The following is a 17,958-nucleotide window of genomic DNA, read 5'->3' as shown; positions in this document are numbered from 1 at the left end:
GAGTTTCAAAGGATGATTGTCAAGAGCATTGAAGTGCTGTTGTTGATGATGACGATTGAAGTTGGTGATGAAGAGCCTGATTGAACACAGAGTGGGAGGTGGGAGGCAGGAGGAGGCGGGAGGCAACAAGGCTCGAGCAACAAGGCGCTGGCAAGAGCTGCTGACTCGAGTGGCACCTGCGGGCTGCGGCGTGCCTTGGAAATTGAGTGGGTGGCTAAGGATTTGGGGAGCAAATGAAGCCCGCGAACAGCCCGAATAGCCGGGAGAGTGGGAACCATGACGTTGATTTGGGCCCTCCCACTGACTGTGCACTGTCCACCTGGGCACCCACTCCCTTAGGCTCTTGGTTAGGCTCCTAAGCTCTGCGTCCTCGCTGGCTATCAATCATACTAAGCTATTGTGAGCACATGATACACAGACAGCTTCAGTGGCTATTCGTCCAGGCTCATGCAAGAGGCTCTTCTGTCTCTAGTCTAAGGCAGTTTGGCCACTGCCAGCTTGACTGTCAAATGCCCTGCCATGCCATGCCTTGGTGGATCGCTGTTTTGACAAAAGTAATTGAAAATCTCAAGAGATCTTCAGCTCGACCTGGATATCCGTCCTGTCACGCAACAGAGACACTCTACTCCTGTAAGGGAACACTCAAATTCAGCGGTATTCCAGAACCCGCCCTTATTGATCCCACGTTGTACTCTTGGCCGTGTGGAGGGAATGCAGGAAAGGGTTCGAGTCCCTCCAGAGATCTCGCTGTGATGATGCAATGGAAAATGGATCCGATCGTCGACTACCCAGATGATCATGAATCACTCGCTGGCATAAGAAAACCTTGATCTTTACAGAATTCAGACTATCTCTCATATTGACTTTCTGGGAGCACGGACAACAAGGTCGAACACCATCAACAATAAGGGTCCTACGAGGTCCCTCTGCGCAACAGAAATTCTCCGTATCAAGGGTCAGATCTCGCAGGGTCCTCGACGTTGAGGACCCTGCATATACTCAAATATCACTTTATCCCGAAACACCCCCGTCGCCTTCCTCGCTCGTGCAAGGCCACTCCAGGATTACATCCCACACAATCAACGACTTTTCTAACGGCCCATTGTTTGAGCATGAATAGGCGTTCAAGCGGACTATTCGACTGATCCAAATTTGAGTCTGAATGCCACGTCGATCGTCGTCATAACCCTGGGGCCATGACGCAAAGTCTAGGAGGCGCCTTGCTTTTTCTGGCCACTGATCGCCATCTAGCAAATCCTCCTTGTTTCAAATTCTTCTTCCAGCTTCGGATTTGGGCGCTGACGTCTGTTCAGACACTTGCCTGGGCCCTTTGCAGCCATGATCTTCATACTTCGTACGCTTAATACGAACATGTTAAGGCTGTTCCCGCGCGGTAACTTCCTGGTAGAAGTGCTCATGAAATGGATTCGCTGTACCTGCGTGGCTTCCTGTAACACTCGTTGAGACACTATGGAATTGAGTGACCTCTCCAAAACCCTAGAGATCACCCGCAGAGTCGGATGACCACCAGCGACGAAAATTGAGCATGTAATCTGTATGTCCTGGTGTCTGGAAGTACACCGAGTATCTCGCTAGGCCTCCTAGATGACTTCGGATAATGCTATACGGGACATCATGTCGACTTATCTGATGCCAAATATGGTGGACCCGGCCCTCTCATCAGCAGTCATCTTCTTCTCCTGACTTGGACCTAATATCCCCATCCATCTGCAAAGTCCCATTGCCGGCATACTGCCGCTTCACCACCGGAAATCCAGTTGGTTGGCTACCCAGTTCCACTATATTGCCCCCTTTGTCGGTGCCGAGATACTGATCAAATTTGACCTCAAATTGTACTAAGATTGATGCCACGGCAAGGAGCACCTCTTGCTTGGCAAACACTCGTCCAGGACAGATATATCCTCCTCCACCGAATGGGAAGAATTTTCCACTCGTCCACGAGCTGCTGAATTCATCTTTGCCCGTCGTTGGATTATGCTTTAAGAACCTTTCTGCATACCAGGTATCCGCTGGGGGTGAATGGTCTTCTTCCTCCCAAAAGAGCGAGTCATGCTGGCTAAGTGAACTCGGCGCCATAATCAGGTCGTCTTTTTTCAGGAGATATCCGTCCATGATGGTGTCGGAGGCAAGTTGTCGAGTCACCAATGAATCAACATAATGTCGCAATGTTTCGTGAAGCACAGAGTTCAACAGTGGCTGCGAAGACAGTACCGCAATGTCGATCTCGCCGTTGTCCAGCTGAGCCCCTTTGACTTCGTCCATGACCCTGCTTAGAACATCTTTGGGTGTTACTGGCGATAGCAAGTGAAGTAGCACCCACCCCGTTATCGGGACGGCGTTTGCGTTCAGACTAGACAGAGCAGTCAGGAATGTCGTTGGCATGCATTGTGGGCAAGGGAAGAGATTATGATGGATGTGCTTACCCAAACAAGAGACCCAGATCGAATGCCGCTCTACCTCTCAGGGTCAGACCGACCCTCTCAAACAATCGATGTCTTGCCCGTACGATCTTAGCTCCAAAATCTGGCTCCCATTCTGGCTCTTCTGGTGGGTTGCGATCGTACTTGTCAAGATTATCTTGAACCCATCTTTCCGTCTGAGAGAGCAGCTCTTCCATATGCAAGTAAGCCTCCGGCTTCAGCAGTTTGGGCAGCCCGTAGAACCGTGGCAGGAACCCAGAGTCGTAGTGCCAGTAATGCTCTGCAAGCTTGGGATTCATCTCTAGGATTTTTGACCCCAGGACCGCAGTGGTGGAAGCGTTGAACATTCTAGTCTTCAACCACGCCAACAAGTCGATCGTCTTCCATTCACCATCAATGTCCGCATTTTCGAGCGACGCATCGAAACACTCCTTGAACCTGTTTAGCAATGTCGTCACAGCGGTCTTACTGAGCAGATGCTCATGATTCAGAGCCTCCATGCCCTCACGCTCCTCATTCCGATCCTTCTCAGCCGCGGCCGCGAGCAGGGCAGCGGGCGGCCAGATCTTCTCAGCATCAGCCTGAGAAGCCCCGAGACAGTTCCTGGCCAATTGGTGATTAAACAACTCTCGCGACATGGTCTTGTTCTTGAACACCGCCTGCACCGCCGCCGCCGAGCTGATCACATGTGCTCTCTGTCCGCCCATGAGAATGGTGCAGATCTCCACTTCCGCCCCCGTGGCTCGAAGCTTACCACGGAGCATCCTCCAAAACGAGCCCGGTTCCTCGGACAGAAATTCCAGTGCATGTCCCAGCCATGGCACCGCGTATGGAAGCATCGGCGGTGGCAGGGGTTTTGCTGGCAGTGTGCTACCAGCCTTCGCAACTCGTGCGCGAAACCGCGAGATCGCGAGTCTGAATCTTATCGTTGTGAACGTCCATGTCAACAGTGGGATTGCAAGCAGTACCAAGGGCAAGGCGAGGAGACATTGCGACGTTGTTGGCCACGGTGGCCACCGCGACCAGTCGACAAGGCTGAACAATTTCATATCCGTGGTGGATCGAACACGGCTTCCCCCCTAAGACTCGTTTCCGAATACACCCTTCCTTGGTATAAGTAGATAAATTTTATATATGCTGTAGAGATATCTCCAAACATGACATGGCAGTGCTGCATTCAACAAACTTGCATTCGAAACGGAGATGCAGTATATCACTCCCAACTCTGGATGTACGTGCTTCGCAAAGCAAAAGTCGGTGGGCTGCTACCGCCACAACCGAAATTGCTTGTGTACATACGAATGTCACTAATCGTCGCTTGCTGATTCTCCAGTGGTCAGTTCATGGATGAGCTAACTCAATATATACTAGTCTATGGCTAAACGGGGTGGGAGCTTCTATATCCGAAACCGAGGCCTGGATTCCTAAAGACACTTCCTTCGGTCAGCTTTAAGCATTATCTGCGTAGCATGGCTTACTCGGACGGCGAAAATGAGAGTGTTCTCATCTCATCAGCCGCGATCCACGTGAGTTGAGATTAATATGTAAGGCAGCTTGGGCAACGACGAAATGCACTACATCTCAATGCACCTTCGAGCATCTCAAAACTTTTTCAATGTCTACCAAAAATGCAAAACCTCAATGTTGAGATCGGATCGATACACAAAAGCCCCATGAACTCTGGACTAGACAAAGAAAAAGCCGCGGCAATGAAAGTGAGATCGTAACTGAGCGTGCTGACAACCAAGCCAGGTCCAGTAATAATGGTCCAGCACCCTCCTCTCCGTCTGAAAACATTCAATCAAGCACCCAAGCCACAAGCCACAAGCCCATTCATTCCCTGCCTCGCGTTCAATCTTCCCAAGCAATCTCCTTGGCCACATTGGCAAACCTATCCGCAAGACCTCTCAGATCAGGAAACTGGGGTGCACCGGACTCGCCTGCCAGCTCCTCCACAGCGCCCTTCGCCGCTGTTCCATTGGACCCGATACCGTGCGTGATGTTCCAGACTTGCGTCATGTTCTCCGGCACCCCGAAGTTCGGCCACCTCTGGTGCCAGATCTTGCAGTCCGGGTCGACATAGTTGTCTGAGCAGTTCTGCACGAAGTAGCTGTACTGGCCGCAGTCGGAAAGGTACGCGCCAAAACCGCCGACCACGTGCGAGTTGAACTTGCAGCGGTTGACCATCTGGTGGTAGAAGGCCGCACAGTCGTCCCGCGCGCACTGTTCGTCGGAACCCTCGATGAACACGGTGTCTCCGACGGTGTAGGGTTTTGAACGAAAGAACAGGAACTCTGCAATGACGCCGGATATTTCCATTTCTGTTGTGTTGAGGATAGTAGGGGTGTTGACGTCGGCATCTGTGGCCGAGTCGCGACGATGGATAGTCTCTTCTGTGTCGACCTCTCGCTTCTCTACAGCCTTGGGCTTGTCGTCCACGGGTCCAAGGTCACTTGGATAACCACTGCCCCAGGCAAGGATATTGGTTGGTGGGTAATCGCCATTGGCGATGAGTCGAGAGCAGAAAGAGGCGCCCAGAAGCTCAAGTACCAGTGGCTCCATGTACACGTTTACGCCACCGGTTACGCAACCCATAGCCCGAGTGTCAGTTGGGGTCTGTGTCAAAGTTGGTGTTGCTGAGGTCAAGGAAAGGTCTTGCGGGAAGCAAACGGTCGGTGAGATCGTCGCAAAGATGGCGAGCAAAGCCAGGGGCATGACAGTTGAGGATGCGAAAGACATGGTGCTTCAATCCCTTAATAGTTTGAAAGAGATCTTCTAGTCTGCAGGTATGTCACGCGGAGCAAGTCTTCAGACGGTAACTGAAGGGGGAGCAAAGCGGATATGACCAGGGCAAGAAGAAAAGAACAACGATCCTTGGGAAAGAAACCACTTGCTCAACAACTGCAGCAATGGAGAAACAACTGATCGAATGGGAGAAGATTTGAGACAAGTCTCAGAAGACGAGGAGAGGGTGGAGAGTTATGAGAGTGAAACAGGTCTGAGGAATATCTACATCAACGCCCAGGGACCAGTAGTCAAGCGAGCAAATTTCGAAAGGCATGTGCTTTGTAGGTCTACGCATTGAGAACGACTCTGAAATGACTACTTGTTTGTACTTGGAACCAATGGCAACGAAACACAGTCCTCCGGGAAGAGGCATGCTGCACTGATGTTGTACAGGCAAAGCAACTACTCGAAGTCAAACGAATTTAGCGATCGTGAGTCGTGAGTCGTGATTCCCACGATATCTGATCATATTCTGAGACTAAAGAAGGTCCAAATGTAAAAGCACTCGCTAGAAAGTGACCGCCCAAAAATAAAGCATCGATGTCAACCTTCTAACAAGCCTTTCCTACCATCCATGGCCATCTCCCGTGCAGGGCTTCTGTGGCGTCCCATCGAGAAACTCCTTCAGCGTTAAGAGAGCTGATGAAAGCAAACAACAGCCATCAACGCTCGTGTAACTCTGCTAAACAATTCACTTCTCCGAGTCTATGTGACACAAGGGACTCTATGTCTCGTTCGCAGACTGTTCATCATAGCTTCGACGTCACTTTCTTCTGCTCACCTGGGCCTTGCCTCAACAGCCATTCCACCCCATCCACCAGCTCCTTTGCCCACTTCCTGTTGACTGAAAGTTGCGGGTACATTGACCACCATGTATGTGGAAGGCCAGGGTAGTAGTCAAGTTTCACTTTACCACCAGCTTTCCTCACCTTGTCGCAGTACAAGAAGGCAGTGTCCTTCCAGATGTCCACACCTGCGACTTGATAGAAGATAGGTCCTAGCCCGGAGTAATCGGTCAAATGAAATGGGGTGAATAGTGGGTTGTGTGGGTCACATTTTGCAAGATCTAAACAGCCAGGAGGCCTTTCGTCAGCGACAAACGCACAGCAATCAACTCATCGACTTCATACAGACCTCCGTAGAAATCATTCATCGACCGTGAAGCCACCGGTCCATCCTTGTAGATTTCCCAACTCGAGTTCTTATGTGCCAATTCATCCCCAAACACCTGGAATATAAGATCGCCGTCACTTCGGAATTGAAACGGCATTCCAGTGCAAACGTATAAATGGCCTGTCAACGCGGGCTGTAGCGCATCGTCCCTCGCAAGTATAGTCGCGATATTCGTGACGTTACCGCCGCCGGAAACCCCACCAGTGAGGAATCCTTTCGAAAGGTCGCCGCCAACACTGCTCGAGTTCGCGGCTACCTGTTTCCAATAAAGGATTAGCCAATTTTAGCACATCGTCGTTATCTGGAGAGCATCCGAGATCGAGAATGACGCACCCATTTGATGACATCGTAACAGTCGTAAATACCCGTTGGATATGCGAACTCGGGCGCAAGCCGGTAAGCAACGCTGACAATCACGATGCGCAGCTTTGTCACGAGTAATCGACAGATGAACTCCTCGGTGTCAAGACCACCCAAGCACCATCCGCCGCTGTGAGCATATACCATGACCGGAAAGCCAGCGCCAGCTGTCGTTTGCGTTCTCGGTCGATAGACACGTATCGTGATTGGTGTGTCGTCTCTGGCTGTGACAATGCGGTCTTCTTCGAGGCACTGTTGCGAGATATCGTCGCCGAGTGTCTCTTTAACAAAGGCGCTTTTCATGAAGCGCGCATTACCCCCAGCGTGCAATCGGCGCGATTCGGCCATGTTGTCTACCCGTGGAAAGAATAGTTTCGGAAGGCCTTTTGTCCTCCATATCTGTGAATGAGCCACCGTCAATGAAATGCGCTCTGTGGAAAAGTTTGGTCTGATATCATACCGCACGGAGTTCGGGGTCGATCTCGAAGTCTAGCTTCTTGAGATCTGCCATAATTTCCTAGGGATATGAATGCTGTAGAAGGACGAAGACAATTTTGCACAAAAATGCAGATGGACACATGTTTAGTAGAAGTATGGGAGAGAAGGCCTTAAAGTATCTCTTCCACTGCTTCCTAGCATTAGTATTAGTGGACCTACATACGGGTGTTCGTACCCTGGCATTGGCGATGGTTGTCCATACGAGTATCAACCGGCGACATGCCTGGTTACAGCCATGCTGGACTCCCTGTTCCAGCTCCAGATATAGAGTATCCTATCCTTAAGGGTTGTACTCGGCTAGGTGCCAATCTCACGCCTATTGGTACAAGTGTCTTACCTAAGTTCGGGGTCACAGGTCACCCCTGACATGAAAACCCACAATGGATCATGAACTGGCTACCAAATGGTGAGACTACCAATCAACGTAGCTGTGGGAAGTCAGCTCAGGCTGCACTATAGCTGTTTTGCAGGGACTTGTTATCGAAAGTACATATCGCAGATATGGTAGGGTATGATCCAGCTGAAGATTATATCGAGATCTGGGGAAGATGCCTAAGTCAAGACCCGAATGCAGAAGCATTCGGCGATTTGTCGCAGAGGCCACACTATGCCGTTCAGAGCGCTTCCACCGGGTCCGGAGACTGAGTTCCACGGTATCCGTACCACCTATCTCCGACTTTGGGGATGCCGAGGTCCATCGAGATTTGGTGGGGATCCAGACTGAAACTCAAAGCTGGATTTCATCATCAGCTAGAAAGATATCAAATACTTACTGGAGAGACCGAAGTCTGCGTGTGATTGTAAATCACCATTTCTCTGTTTCCATCTCACACATTGAAGACACTGTTCCACGGAAGGCCACATTATCACGCAAAGATGGGCAGTGCACGAGCGGACGTCGAGCTCCAAGACTTTGGAAACATCTTCAGCTTGGAAGGTAAAGTTGCAGTTGTAACTGGTGGCAGTCGAGGACTTGGACTTCACGTGGCATCAGGGTAAGCAGCAACATCAAAAAGACGAACCTTCCTTACCATAACTCGACTGATCTTTCGAACGTGCAGATTCCTCCAAGCAGGCGCAAGCAAAGTGTACATCACCTCACGCAAAGCCAAAGCGTGCGAAGAAGCCGTCGCAGCCCTGAATGCGCTCCCCAACAAACGACCTGGCGCCATCGCCATCTCCGTCCCCGCTGACGCCTCAAAGGTCTCTGAGATCGAGCGCCTGGTCGCCGAGGTCTCCAAAACCACCGACCACGTCGACATCCTCTTCGCGAACGCTGGCGCCTCGTGGGGTGCTCCCTTTGACACACACCCGGACAACGCATTCAGCAAAGTCATGGATCTCAACGTCAAGAGCGTCTTCTACTCAGCGCAGAAGTTCGCCCCATTGTTGGAGAAAAGAGCGTCAGTCAAGAACCCCAGTCGTATCATCATAACGGCTAGTGTTGCTGGGCTAGGCGTCGGCACTCTGGGAGAGAACGCTACATTCTCGTATTCCGCGTCCAAGGCAGCAGTGATCCATCTGGCAAAGAACCTCGCAGTCGATTTGGGTCCTAGAGGTATTTTGACCAACGCCATTGCGCCCGGTTTCTACCCGACCAAGATGGCTTCAGGATTGATGGAGCTTCAGGGTGGTCAGGCGGCACTGGCGGCGGAAGTACCAAACAAGCGACTGGGACTACCAGAGGATATCGCCGGTCTGGTCGTGTTCTTGTCTAGTAGGGCTTCAAGCCATATTAATGGAGCCGTCATCACAACTGATGGCGGTTCCTTGCTTTCCAGGGGAAAGTTGTAAACACGACATCCAGATAGAATTCAACCCAATTGCTTTTCAAGCGTCACACTTGTTTGTTCTTTGGAGAATCGCCTCAACTCCATGCCAACGATATAGTATTGCGCAAGCTACAGGCAGATTTGTACGGCTTGTTGATACGCAGAGCCAAGCGTTTAAGTAGGGCCTGAGTTCGCTTGCTTCCCAAGTAGTTAGTCTTGGACGCATGAAGGACAAGAAGATAGTCCATTGATGCACTTTCCTAAGACTCTTGGAATCTTGGATATCTTGGGGGTGCTGCAACACTAGTTGCGCGGCTTGGACGATTTAAGATGCTAGGAGAGTCTGTCTTTCTCCATCTTACTTTAACTCGCTGAAATCCACCATCATGAATCTAGAACTTTTCGGGTTTCCCAATACTGAACTCCCTTTGAGCTTCAGCTTCTCAAATATACATTCTCAAAAACTCAACCAAAGCCATAATGGCCATTGCTTGTCCATATGGCATGCTCGTCCTCTCAATATTCTTGTAGTGCTGCAAATCGTGACCCATCCCTGTACCGAAACTTACGTCTAGCAACTCTCCGTCCTTACTGATCCGTCGCAAAACAGCTTTCACAGCCTTCATCGCGATGTCCGAATAGTCCTTGGAGATATAGCGCCTCCGTATCGATTTGAGCAAGCCATATGCAAACCCCGCAGTCGCCGAAGCTTCCAGGTAGCTTCCATCCTCTTCAGAGACATCAAGGAGCGTCCGCCACATACCATCTTCTGTTTGGAGCGAGCGCAGGGCATTACACTGTGCTTCCAGTACATTAACAAGATACAGGCGCAGTCCGTCATCCGGAGCAAGGTTGAGAAGTTCAATAAAATCGGGAATGGCTATGGTCAACCACGAGTTACCTCGTGCCCACCTCGCGCGCGCGAAATTATGCCCGAGACCTCCAGGTGCCTTGTTATCGAACTGCCAGCCGTGGAAAAATAGCCCCGTTTGGGGATCGAAGAGGTATTGTATGTGGAGCAAAAATTGTCGCTTCGCTTCTTCGACATAATGCGGCCGTTTCAGCAATAATCCGATTTTAGCAAGTGGCATGACGGTCATCATCAACGTATCATCCCAAAGCTGATTGTCGTTCCACTCAAGGTAGGTCATATGCTGGAACCCACCGAATTTCGTCTTCGGCAAGTCATACATGGCCCATTCCGCCCAAGAGTCTAGCCAGGGAATGTAACTCCGATCGCCAGTCTCCTCGTAAACATAGGCGAGAGTCAGGAATACTGCCATGGTATTAATGTTCTTGGTTGTACCCTCGAGCAGTCTCGCCGTAAACCAGTCTTTGATGATCTGAAGGGTTCCTGAAGAGGGTGTCAAGTCATGGTATTGGTACAGGCCATAGAGGCCTATTCCGTGAGTCCATTCCCAATCTTCCCATCCTTTGGTGTCGATGATGCGGCCGTCTGGTAGCTTCAAAAGAAAATGGCCTGATTCATCTTTTATGTTGACGAGATTATTGATCAGGCGTTTAATATTCTCATGAACATTCTGGGCACTAAGTCCCTCGATACTCAACGGTGATGGCATTTGTGATCCTCTGCTTGCCATAAAATGATGGCTCTTCAAACCGCTATGTTTTCTTGGATCCTTTATGGAAAGGTCAACTGATCGACACCACCTCAAAGCGCTGATAGATACACCGAAATCACCGAGTTGGTTCATCTCAAGAAACATGCTGGATCAAAAGTTATATGACCCCCAACTACCCCCACCAAGGTGTTGTATCTGCATTTGGTCTAGCACAATCCGGGGTGAGCCCCAGTAGTGGGGGCACACTTGAGTATCACGTCTGCTATGATGCAGTGCTTTCATTCTGGGGTAAATCCCGGAGGAATGTTTAGACATTGCAACCCAGCTTCATTGGCGGATGTGATTCGACGAGTCTTGCATGAATCGATTCCATCGGTCGCTCTTGAACCGAAAAGACAACTATCTTTGACCCGATCGACAGTGCGATGAGGAGTCATATAAGCTGCTTTTCCAGGCTTTGACGGTAATGCGTTTTGGCAAGATCTTTAACCTACTTTACAATTGACACAACTTCCTGGTGCCATAACTGCTGTTGAATCAGTCGCATCGCTCTGCAAACATGGCTGGTACTGACCACATTCACGCGGATGGTTCTCGATCAGCCAACGTGGACCAAGTCCCAATCGAGAAGGAGGATGTATCCCAAGTCGAGCGCGTACTTTCTGGCGGTAGCGAAATCCACAAGGACTTCATCGACTATGATCGCATAGACAAGGATGTTGCCAAATATGCCACTCAAGAACGCATCGAAATATCAGAGTCAGAAAACAAACGCTTGAAGAGGATGATCGACCGGAGAGTTCTCGCAATCATGATCCCAACATACTTTTTGCAAGCTTTGGATAAGGGCACACTCTCTTTTGCCGCGATAATGGGTATGACCTTTGAGTTCTGGCGAATTTTCCATCAGTATTGACAAGACTTAGGCATCAGAAAAGATCTCGGCCTCCTCGATGGTCAAAGGGTGAGTCCGCAGTTTCTGAAAATTTGAGAGCAGCGATCTGACTATCTCAGTATTCGTGGCTCACAACTTGCATCTATATTGCAGTGTTGGTCGTTGAATATCCTACCAATTGGACGATTCAACGAGTGCCGATCGCGAAATATTTGTCCTTGAACATCATGCTCTGGGCAACAGTACTTGCCCTACACTCGGTTGCAAACAGCTTCACTAGCATCCTGGCATTGAGGACACTTCTCGGTATTTTCGAGGCCGTGTGTCAGCCAAGCTTCCTGCTCCTCAGCAGTATGTGGTACAAGAGAGAAGAGCAAGCCGAGACTGTGACCTACTGGTATGAAGAGTTCCCAACGTGCAAGAGAAGTGCATCTGACCCCCCAATAGGTACATGATGAACGGTGGACAACAAATCGTTGGTGGTCTTCTGGCCTACGCCTTTACCCAAATTGACCATGGCCCATTGAAGTCGTGGCAAGCCCTCTTCATCACATATGGATCATTGTCATTTCTCTGGGGTCTTTTCGTTGGATACTGGATGCCGGATTCTCCTATGAAAGCCAAGTGTTTTTCGGAAGAAGACAAGCGGTTGATGGTTGAACGCGTTAGAAGTAACCAAACAGGTCTTCAGAATAAAAGGTTCAGACCTGAGCAGGTCAAGGAAGCCTTTTTAGATCCTCAAACATGGTATGTATAACAATCTGCGGTGCGTCAGAACCAGAACGATAAACCGCTAACAATACCGACAGGTGCTACAGTCTGATTGCCATATGCACAACTCTTCCCACTTCGGGTCTGGGTGCATTTGCTAACATCATTATTACCGGTCCGTATCATTACCAAAAGAATGTAGTGATCAAGCTGATTGGAAACAGGTTTCAAGTTCACCGTTCTTCAGACCCAGCTGCTTGCCATGGTACTTGGCGTTGTGATCATCGGGATCTTGCTCAGCTCAACATGGCTTGTCAAACGTACTCATCAAAACTGCCTGGTAATGGGCTTTTTTGTCATTCCATCATTCGTTGGAACGATCGTACTCATGAGCGTCAAGAATCACAACACTGCAACCAAGGCCGGCCTGCTGATCAGCTACTATATCGTCCTTTCTTTCTGGGCTGCACAAACGTTGGCCATGAGCATTCTTTCTCGTAATGTTGGTGGTCAGACCAAGAAGAGTATTGTTGTTACGATCAACTTTGTCTCATGGTGCACCGGAAATGCAATCGGTAAGTACTCAAGCCCTTCGAACCTCGATGATGGTGAGCTAATGGCAAACGCCCCAGGTCCTCAAGTATTCTTATCATGGAATGCCCCACGATATTTCATCGCATTTGCCACACACATGGGTTGTTATGTGTTGTTGGTCATTGTGATCATCTTTCTGCGTTGGCACTTGAAGCGACAGAATCGCAAGAAGGACGAATTAGCAGCAGCAGGCATTCAGGAAGCTGATGACCGGGAATTTGTTCACGCCTTCGAAGACTTGACAGACCGTGAGAATCCCAACTTCAGATATATCTACTAGATAGTCAGCTGCCAGCGACATGAGCAATACTGCTCAGCCCTCCTTACTTAGTGAGAAGATTGACCGAAAATAATCATTTTTTTGGAAGTGGTAGTTACCTAGGTCGGCTTGACTTATTTATTGTGCTTCGAATAAACGCGTCACGTTAAAGTGGCAAGGCACGCATTCGGCGGCGCCCTCGGCCCTACTTCGGTATATCCTGCTCATCGCCGTTGCCCTGTACAACCAGGCTTATCAACAGACGAGTGCAGGTGCGGTGAGGGTCACCGTCGCCCACTCCGAATGGCACGGATACCTGATAGCTCGTTATTCATGATAACTTTTGTCTGTGCTTCGCGCAACACCACCCCTCGATCAAATTGCTAGAACTCAAGAAAATGTCTCGAGATACCTCACTGGCGACTCCTTCGCTGGAAAGCACGCCTTTTGCATTTCAGCAGTCGTCTCCTCTTTCTCTTCGACAACAACCCTTCTCCTCTCCTCCCGCTCCACCGTTTGGTGGTGAAGGCCATGACTACAACTTTTCACCATCGGCGGAGACAGAAACGGAAACAGATGATCATCTAGCCATTGAGGATACGCAAGACGTCGATCTGTCGGACGTTGACCGTCGCATCTCTGGCTGTTCATCGATATCCTCGTTCCCAGCTTCCTCGATTGCTCCGCATCAACCCTCCTCAAGACATATCTACCATGAAGAACAACCTAGAACTCCGACTAGACATGAATCATTCTCAGTATCGCATTCCTTTGAAGGGCCCGAGGGGTTGGATCACAAACTCAGCTCACCTAGAAGTGCAAGAGAGTACCACTCTGCCTTTCGCCATCCCAGCAGCGTCAGAGCTCTTCAGATGCGAGATGAGGCGATGAGCGAAACACGGAGCGTGCTACGGCATCATCGCCGGAGCGGTTCCCAAATGTCGGCGTACAGTCAGCGCAGCTCCTACTCCACCAGTACATCTCCAACGAAACGATCAAGCCGCTCCCATCGTACCTCTCCCCAGAAGCCAAGCAGCAGCCTGAGGAAGGAATTCCCCCTTGTTCTCCTTCATTGTACACTACTTCCTCCTACTTTGCTGCCACATATAACTGCTGAGGAGGATCCTTTCTTGGTGGATTTGTTACCCGCAGAATATAGAAAAAGATGGGACGCGCTCAAACAGAGACTGGTCGATGATTTGGAGGTTAAATCCCGAGGGATATTGATCCCTCATCCTCGGGAGGACTACGAACTTCTTGAAGAACGACTCATGGACACATTAGACCTCGAAAATCCCCGAATACGACACAATCACTTTCTCCACCAAGAATCAAGTAATGCCGACAGTGGGTTCGAAAGCGGAAGTGTGACAGATGAAGATGACGATGCCCGGTGCAATATCATGAAGGAAGCCAAGTGCATAGATTGCGGAAGCGATTTACATTCCAATGCGAGAGATCGCAAATGGGATATCAAGGTCTATGCAGCCAATGGACTGATGCGTGCTGGGGCTTGGGCAGCAGCCTGGCAAGAGATGGAAAAGGTGGATGTTGAGATTCGAGTTCGGCTACCTGAAGCAATTCGGAAAGACTTGGAAACCAGAATGAATGAGCTTGAGGCTTCAAGATTAGCGTCAAGCGACGATCACTTTGACCTTGGACATGTTAACCTACATGAGGAGTCAATAATCCAGACTCGCGAGCAGGAGGTATATGGTATTTCTGGACGTTCCAGAAATCAGGCTGAGATTGATGGCTTCTACGACGAAATCCATCATGAACACGTCTTGCCCCAGGAGATACCTTTTCCGCCGCGAGAAGAGCCTGATCTGCAAAAACTGTTGTTTGAAAGCGCGCAGAAATTCTCACAAGACCGCAAAAATGTTCTAGTTGTGTTCTTGAGCTTGTTAGTACTGTTTTTCGCCATGGCGGGCAAGCAGCAACTGGAGCCAGCAAACGGCAATGGGATTGTTCCTGCAAAATTGACAGAAGTGCTCACAACGACTATTACGGCAACGGCTGTTTCATTTTCGACCGAAACAATTACCTCGTCCATCAGTTTGGAGACTATTTCCACCGAAGCTATCGAAGAAGTAGCATCAAGGATAGAGGCAGAAACAGAAGTCGAGCTGGTCAGTGCAGATACGTACTCGTCTGTCCCGATTCTCGATACATCGACAACAACGAATGAGCCAGTGCATGAAACAACCACGGCCAGTCTTGTTCCTGTCCATGATAAACCGCCTCCAGTGCTGATGCAGTAACGCACCATATGTACGGCTATTGCCTTTACGCATGAACTCAGAATAACGCTGCAACACGCCTGTCTTTCTTAACGATGTCAAGTTGATTGCTTTGTCAGTTTAAAAGTATAATTATCTATTCCCAAGTGTACCTCTAAGTACCACGCAAGCAATTTCCACTTCTGTATTGCAGTATTTGAGTGTTCACTTTAGCATTCGGAACACGGGAGCGTCAAGATCTATATCCAAGGCTGGCTGAAAGATCAGAATAATATCCTGAACCATCACTCGTAGCTAGCCAATGGACAGGACAGCCAGGGTGCGGCTGAGCTGCAGAATACGAGGCTAGGTCAATTGGAGGCGTTGGTGGGCTTGAATCCACCCTGCAGGAGAGATCACCTCATTCCGGTGGTGGATTTGCGCAAAGACGAGGACCACTTTGCCTCTCATACTGTTTCTTCACTGGCAAGCTAAACAGAGGCTGACTCTCGCAGTAACGCACAAGCAGCGGTGGATTCGGAAGAGTTCTTATCCCGCAACGGAAACGTGTCTGACTAAAATGGGGCGTCGAGGAGAGGGAGAACAAAGGACGACTTGGGATTATCACCAAGACCATAAAAAAAAATATACGTACGAACGGCGCAAGGATGTTGACGAGCAGCGCTAACTAACGCTTACCCAAGCAGCCGCTGCCGGGGCGAGCGTGCGCCTTTCAAGTTGACCCTATCTTTTTGCTTGACTGCCCATCCGAAGATGTGTTGGCGCCGTGCCCTTCCGCATTGTCCAGTTCCCGCCCTCGTTCCAGGCCCTTGCTTATCGGACTCAGCCTTCAGCCCAATTGAGTGTGAAACACGGTGAGGGAAAAGTGAGAAATGCCACAACTGATGACCACGAATAGTAGGTAACACATGGAGTTCCCGACATTTTTTGGGTCTGAGCTTAATCCGCAGATACGGCCGGGCTGACCAGTTACTCATGATAATTGACCACTGGGGCGGGCGCTGCCCGTATCGAGGAGAGCCACATGGCTCCATTATCGTTGGATGATTTTCCCATCTCGGATGTGTTCGTACGTGGTTTGGGAATCTTTTTGTTTGACGGTGCATGTTGCATATTTATCCTCGTTTGCCCGTGGACTTTTCCCCTCGCTTTACGTAAGGCTGAGGAAACCGTCGAGGTGACTGTTTCGATCTTGACTACATGGAAGGCTTGTGAGCTGGCATGCAAACGCACCATAGGAATTTGGAAACAGAGAGAGGATCTTTAAAAGGCTGTCACCCGTTTCCAACACGCAGCAGACTTTTCTTTTTGTGTCGGGCTGAGACCGACTGTACCGTACTCTTGGACCACAAAAGAACTATCTATCCCACAGGCATTACCCTCTCTCGAGGCGCGCTCAGCAATGGCCGCATTTGAGTTCCTCTCTCTTCCCAGCGAGATTCGCATTGAAATCTACCACCTCGCATTTGGTCACGGCAAGGTTATCCTCGAAGCCAAGACCGAAGACGACAGTGGATGTCTCATTCCGAAGGACAGCAAGGCACGAAGTCCTGCTCAGCGATCGTCGCAATTTCTGCGCGTCAGCCGAGCCATCCTCGACGAGGCGCGACCGATCCTGTATGCCAACACGACGTTCCATGTCCTGGCTGGTGGCTTTGCCGGGAAATTGCCGTTGAAGCTCACCGACGGGCACGTATTCGCGCCGTATGTCAAGAATCTGATATGGCAGATGGACTGCGACATGCTGAAACACCACTATCCCGAAGATGTGCGTTTGGACACGGCTCAGATCGCACAGTGGAATAGTTTCGAGCTGCGATGTCGAGCGGAGTCGTGGAGAGACTCGTTCCTTGGCGAATGGTGCGATCGCGAGGCCTTTGTCGCTGGGCGCGAGCAAGTCATCAACTATGCCAGAATATTTGCGCTTGCTATGCGTGACCCCAGCTGCTTGGAGTTGGACATGGTGGAAGATCGATCACAACTCGGACGTGGTCGAGTCATTGTGAAGCTCAGTCGAGCACGAGCAAACGTGAAGCCGGATTCTCGTCAGACGGCAGACCATTTGCCCATCTTCAAAGGCGTGTGAATCGAAAATGGGATTCAGAATAGACTTGATGTCGAACGACAGATCCCAGACTAAAGCACCATTCTTTTCCGAGTCATGCTTCGTGCCAGGAACGATCAGCACCGACTAATGAACGAGCCGAAAGCGCGAAACATGCCAAGCAGGGGTATGGGAGGGAGATCGACCATCAGAAAACTGGTCAATCGCTACTACATCCTGAGCAGAGAGAAAATGGCTTGCAACCAGGTACTTGTTTGGTGTTGGGGCCATCGGAGGGTACTATGTACACCGGCTCCCTTCCGACGGAGGTTTTTCATACCAATGATGGAACGAGGGAAGGTCCATTTCTGGAAAAGCTTCACAGATCAGCAGTGCCTTGATCAACGGGTTGTGATAGGCATGGTCTTGCCAGACAAGCGACACAGATTGCTCGTCAATTTTCATCTCAGGTGTCTATGCCTCTGCAGGATGGATTTGAGGATCTGCATTCCACCATACAGGACGAATCTGACCCTATGGTTTGTATTCGAGGCCTGAATATTCGTTCCAAGTGGCAATCAACCATCTTTTTCCGCAT

General features: G+C 50.0%; 8 protein-coding genes across 8 annotated transcripts; 4 read left to right on the top strand and 4 right to left on the bottom strand.

The window, feature by feature from the left end:
• Positions 1-1,680: 1,680 nt before the first annotated feature.
• LTR84_013118 (uncharacterized protein) lies at positions 1,681-3,280 on the bottom strand (the record flags this gene model as incomplete). The annotated part of the gene is made up of 2 exons (XM_064856623.1): positions 1,681-2,371; positions 2,445-3,280. 2 exons carry the CDS (start codon positions 3,278-3,280, stop codon positions 1,681-1,683), a joined length of 1,527 nt encoding a protein of 508 aa, XP_064707799.1.
• Positions 3,281-4,292: 1,012 nt separating this feature from the next.
• Positions 4,293-5,180, bottom strand: LTR84_013117 (uncharacterized protein; the record flags this gene model as incomplete). Its single annotated transcript, XM_064856622.1, has 1 exon — positions 4,293-5,180. One exon carries the CDS (start codon positions 5,178-5,180, stop codon positions 4,293-4,295), a length of 888 nt encoding a protein of 295 aa, XP_064707798.1.
• Positions 5,181-6,294: 1,114 nt separating this feature from the next.
• On the bottom strand, positions 6,295-7,109 carry LTR84_013116 (uncharacterized protein; the record flags this gene model as incomplete). Its single annotated transcript, XM_064856621.1, has 2 exons — positions 6,295-6,657; positions 6,735-7,109. 2 exons carry the CDS (start codon positions 7,107-7,109, stop codon positions 6,295-6,297), a joined length of 738 nt encoding a protein of 245 aa, XP_064707797.1.
• Positions 7,110-8,135: 1,026 nt separating this feature from the next.
• Positions 8,136-9,053, top strand: LTR84_013115 (uncharacterized protein; the record flags this gene model as incomplete). The annotated part of the gene is made up of 2 exons (XM_064856620.1): positions 8,136-8,254; positions 8,321-9,053. The coding sequence occupies 2 exons, from the start codon at positions 8,136-8,138 to the stop codon at positions 9,051-9,053; spliced, it is 852 nt and encodes a 283-aa protein (XP_064707796.1).
• A 421-nt stretch (positions 9,054-9,474) lies between these two features.
• LTR84_013114 (uncharacterized protein) lies at positions 9,475-10,611 on the bottom strand (the record flags this gene model as incomplete). The annotated part of the gene is made up of 1 exon (XM_064856619.1): positions 9,475-10,611. One exon carries the CDS (start codon positions 10,609-10,611, stop codon positions 9,475-9,477), a length of 1,137 nt encoding a protein of 378 aa, XP_064707795.1.
• Positions 10,612-11,173: 562 nt separating this feature from the next.
• On the top strand, positions 11,174-13,094 carry LTR84_013113 (uncharacterized protein; the record flags this gene model as incomplete). Its single annotated transcript, XM_064856618.1, has 7 exons — positions 11,174-11,489; positions 11,541-11,578; positions 11,629-11,906; positions 11,957-12,256; positions 12,319-12,395; positions 12,445-12,795; positions 12,853-13,094. 7 exons carry the CDS (start codon positions 11,174-11,176, stop codon positions 13,092-13,094), a joined length of 1,602 nt encoding a protein of 533 aa, XP_064707794.1.
• Positions 13,095-13,471: 377 nt separating this feature from the next.
• On the top strand, positions 13,472-15,337 carry LTR84_013112 (uncharacterized protein; the record flags this gene model as incomplete). Its single annotated transcript, XM_064856617.1, has 1 exon — positions 13,472-15,337. The coding sequence occupies one exon, from the start codon at positions 13,472-13,474 to the stop codon at positions 15,335-15,337; it is 1,866 nt and encodes a 621-aa protein (XP_064707793.1).
• Positions 15,338-16,718: 1,381 nt separating this feature from the next.
• On the top strand, positions 16,719-17,402 carry LTR84_013111 (uncharacterized protein; the record flags this gene model as incomplete). Its single annotated transcript, XM_064856616.1, has 1 exon — positions 16,719-17,402. One exon carries the CDS (start codon positions 16,719-16,721, stop codon positions 17,400-17,402), a length of 684 nt encoding a protein of 227 aa, XP_064707792.1.
• Between the last annotated feature and the right edge of the window lie 556 nt (positions 17,403-17,958).

This window comes from Exophiala bonariae (assembly GCF_035927105.1).
Source record: "Exophiala bonariae strain CCFEE 5792 chromosome Unknown scaffold_9, whole genome shotgun sequence".
In the NCBI taxonomy this organism is placed as follows: Eukaryota; Fungi; Ascomycota; class Eurotiomycetes; order Chaetothyriales; family Herpotrichiellaceae; genus Exophiala; species Exophiala bonariae.
This window is presented reverse-complemented; position numbering and strand designations above follow the sequence as displayed.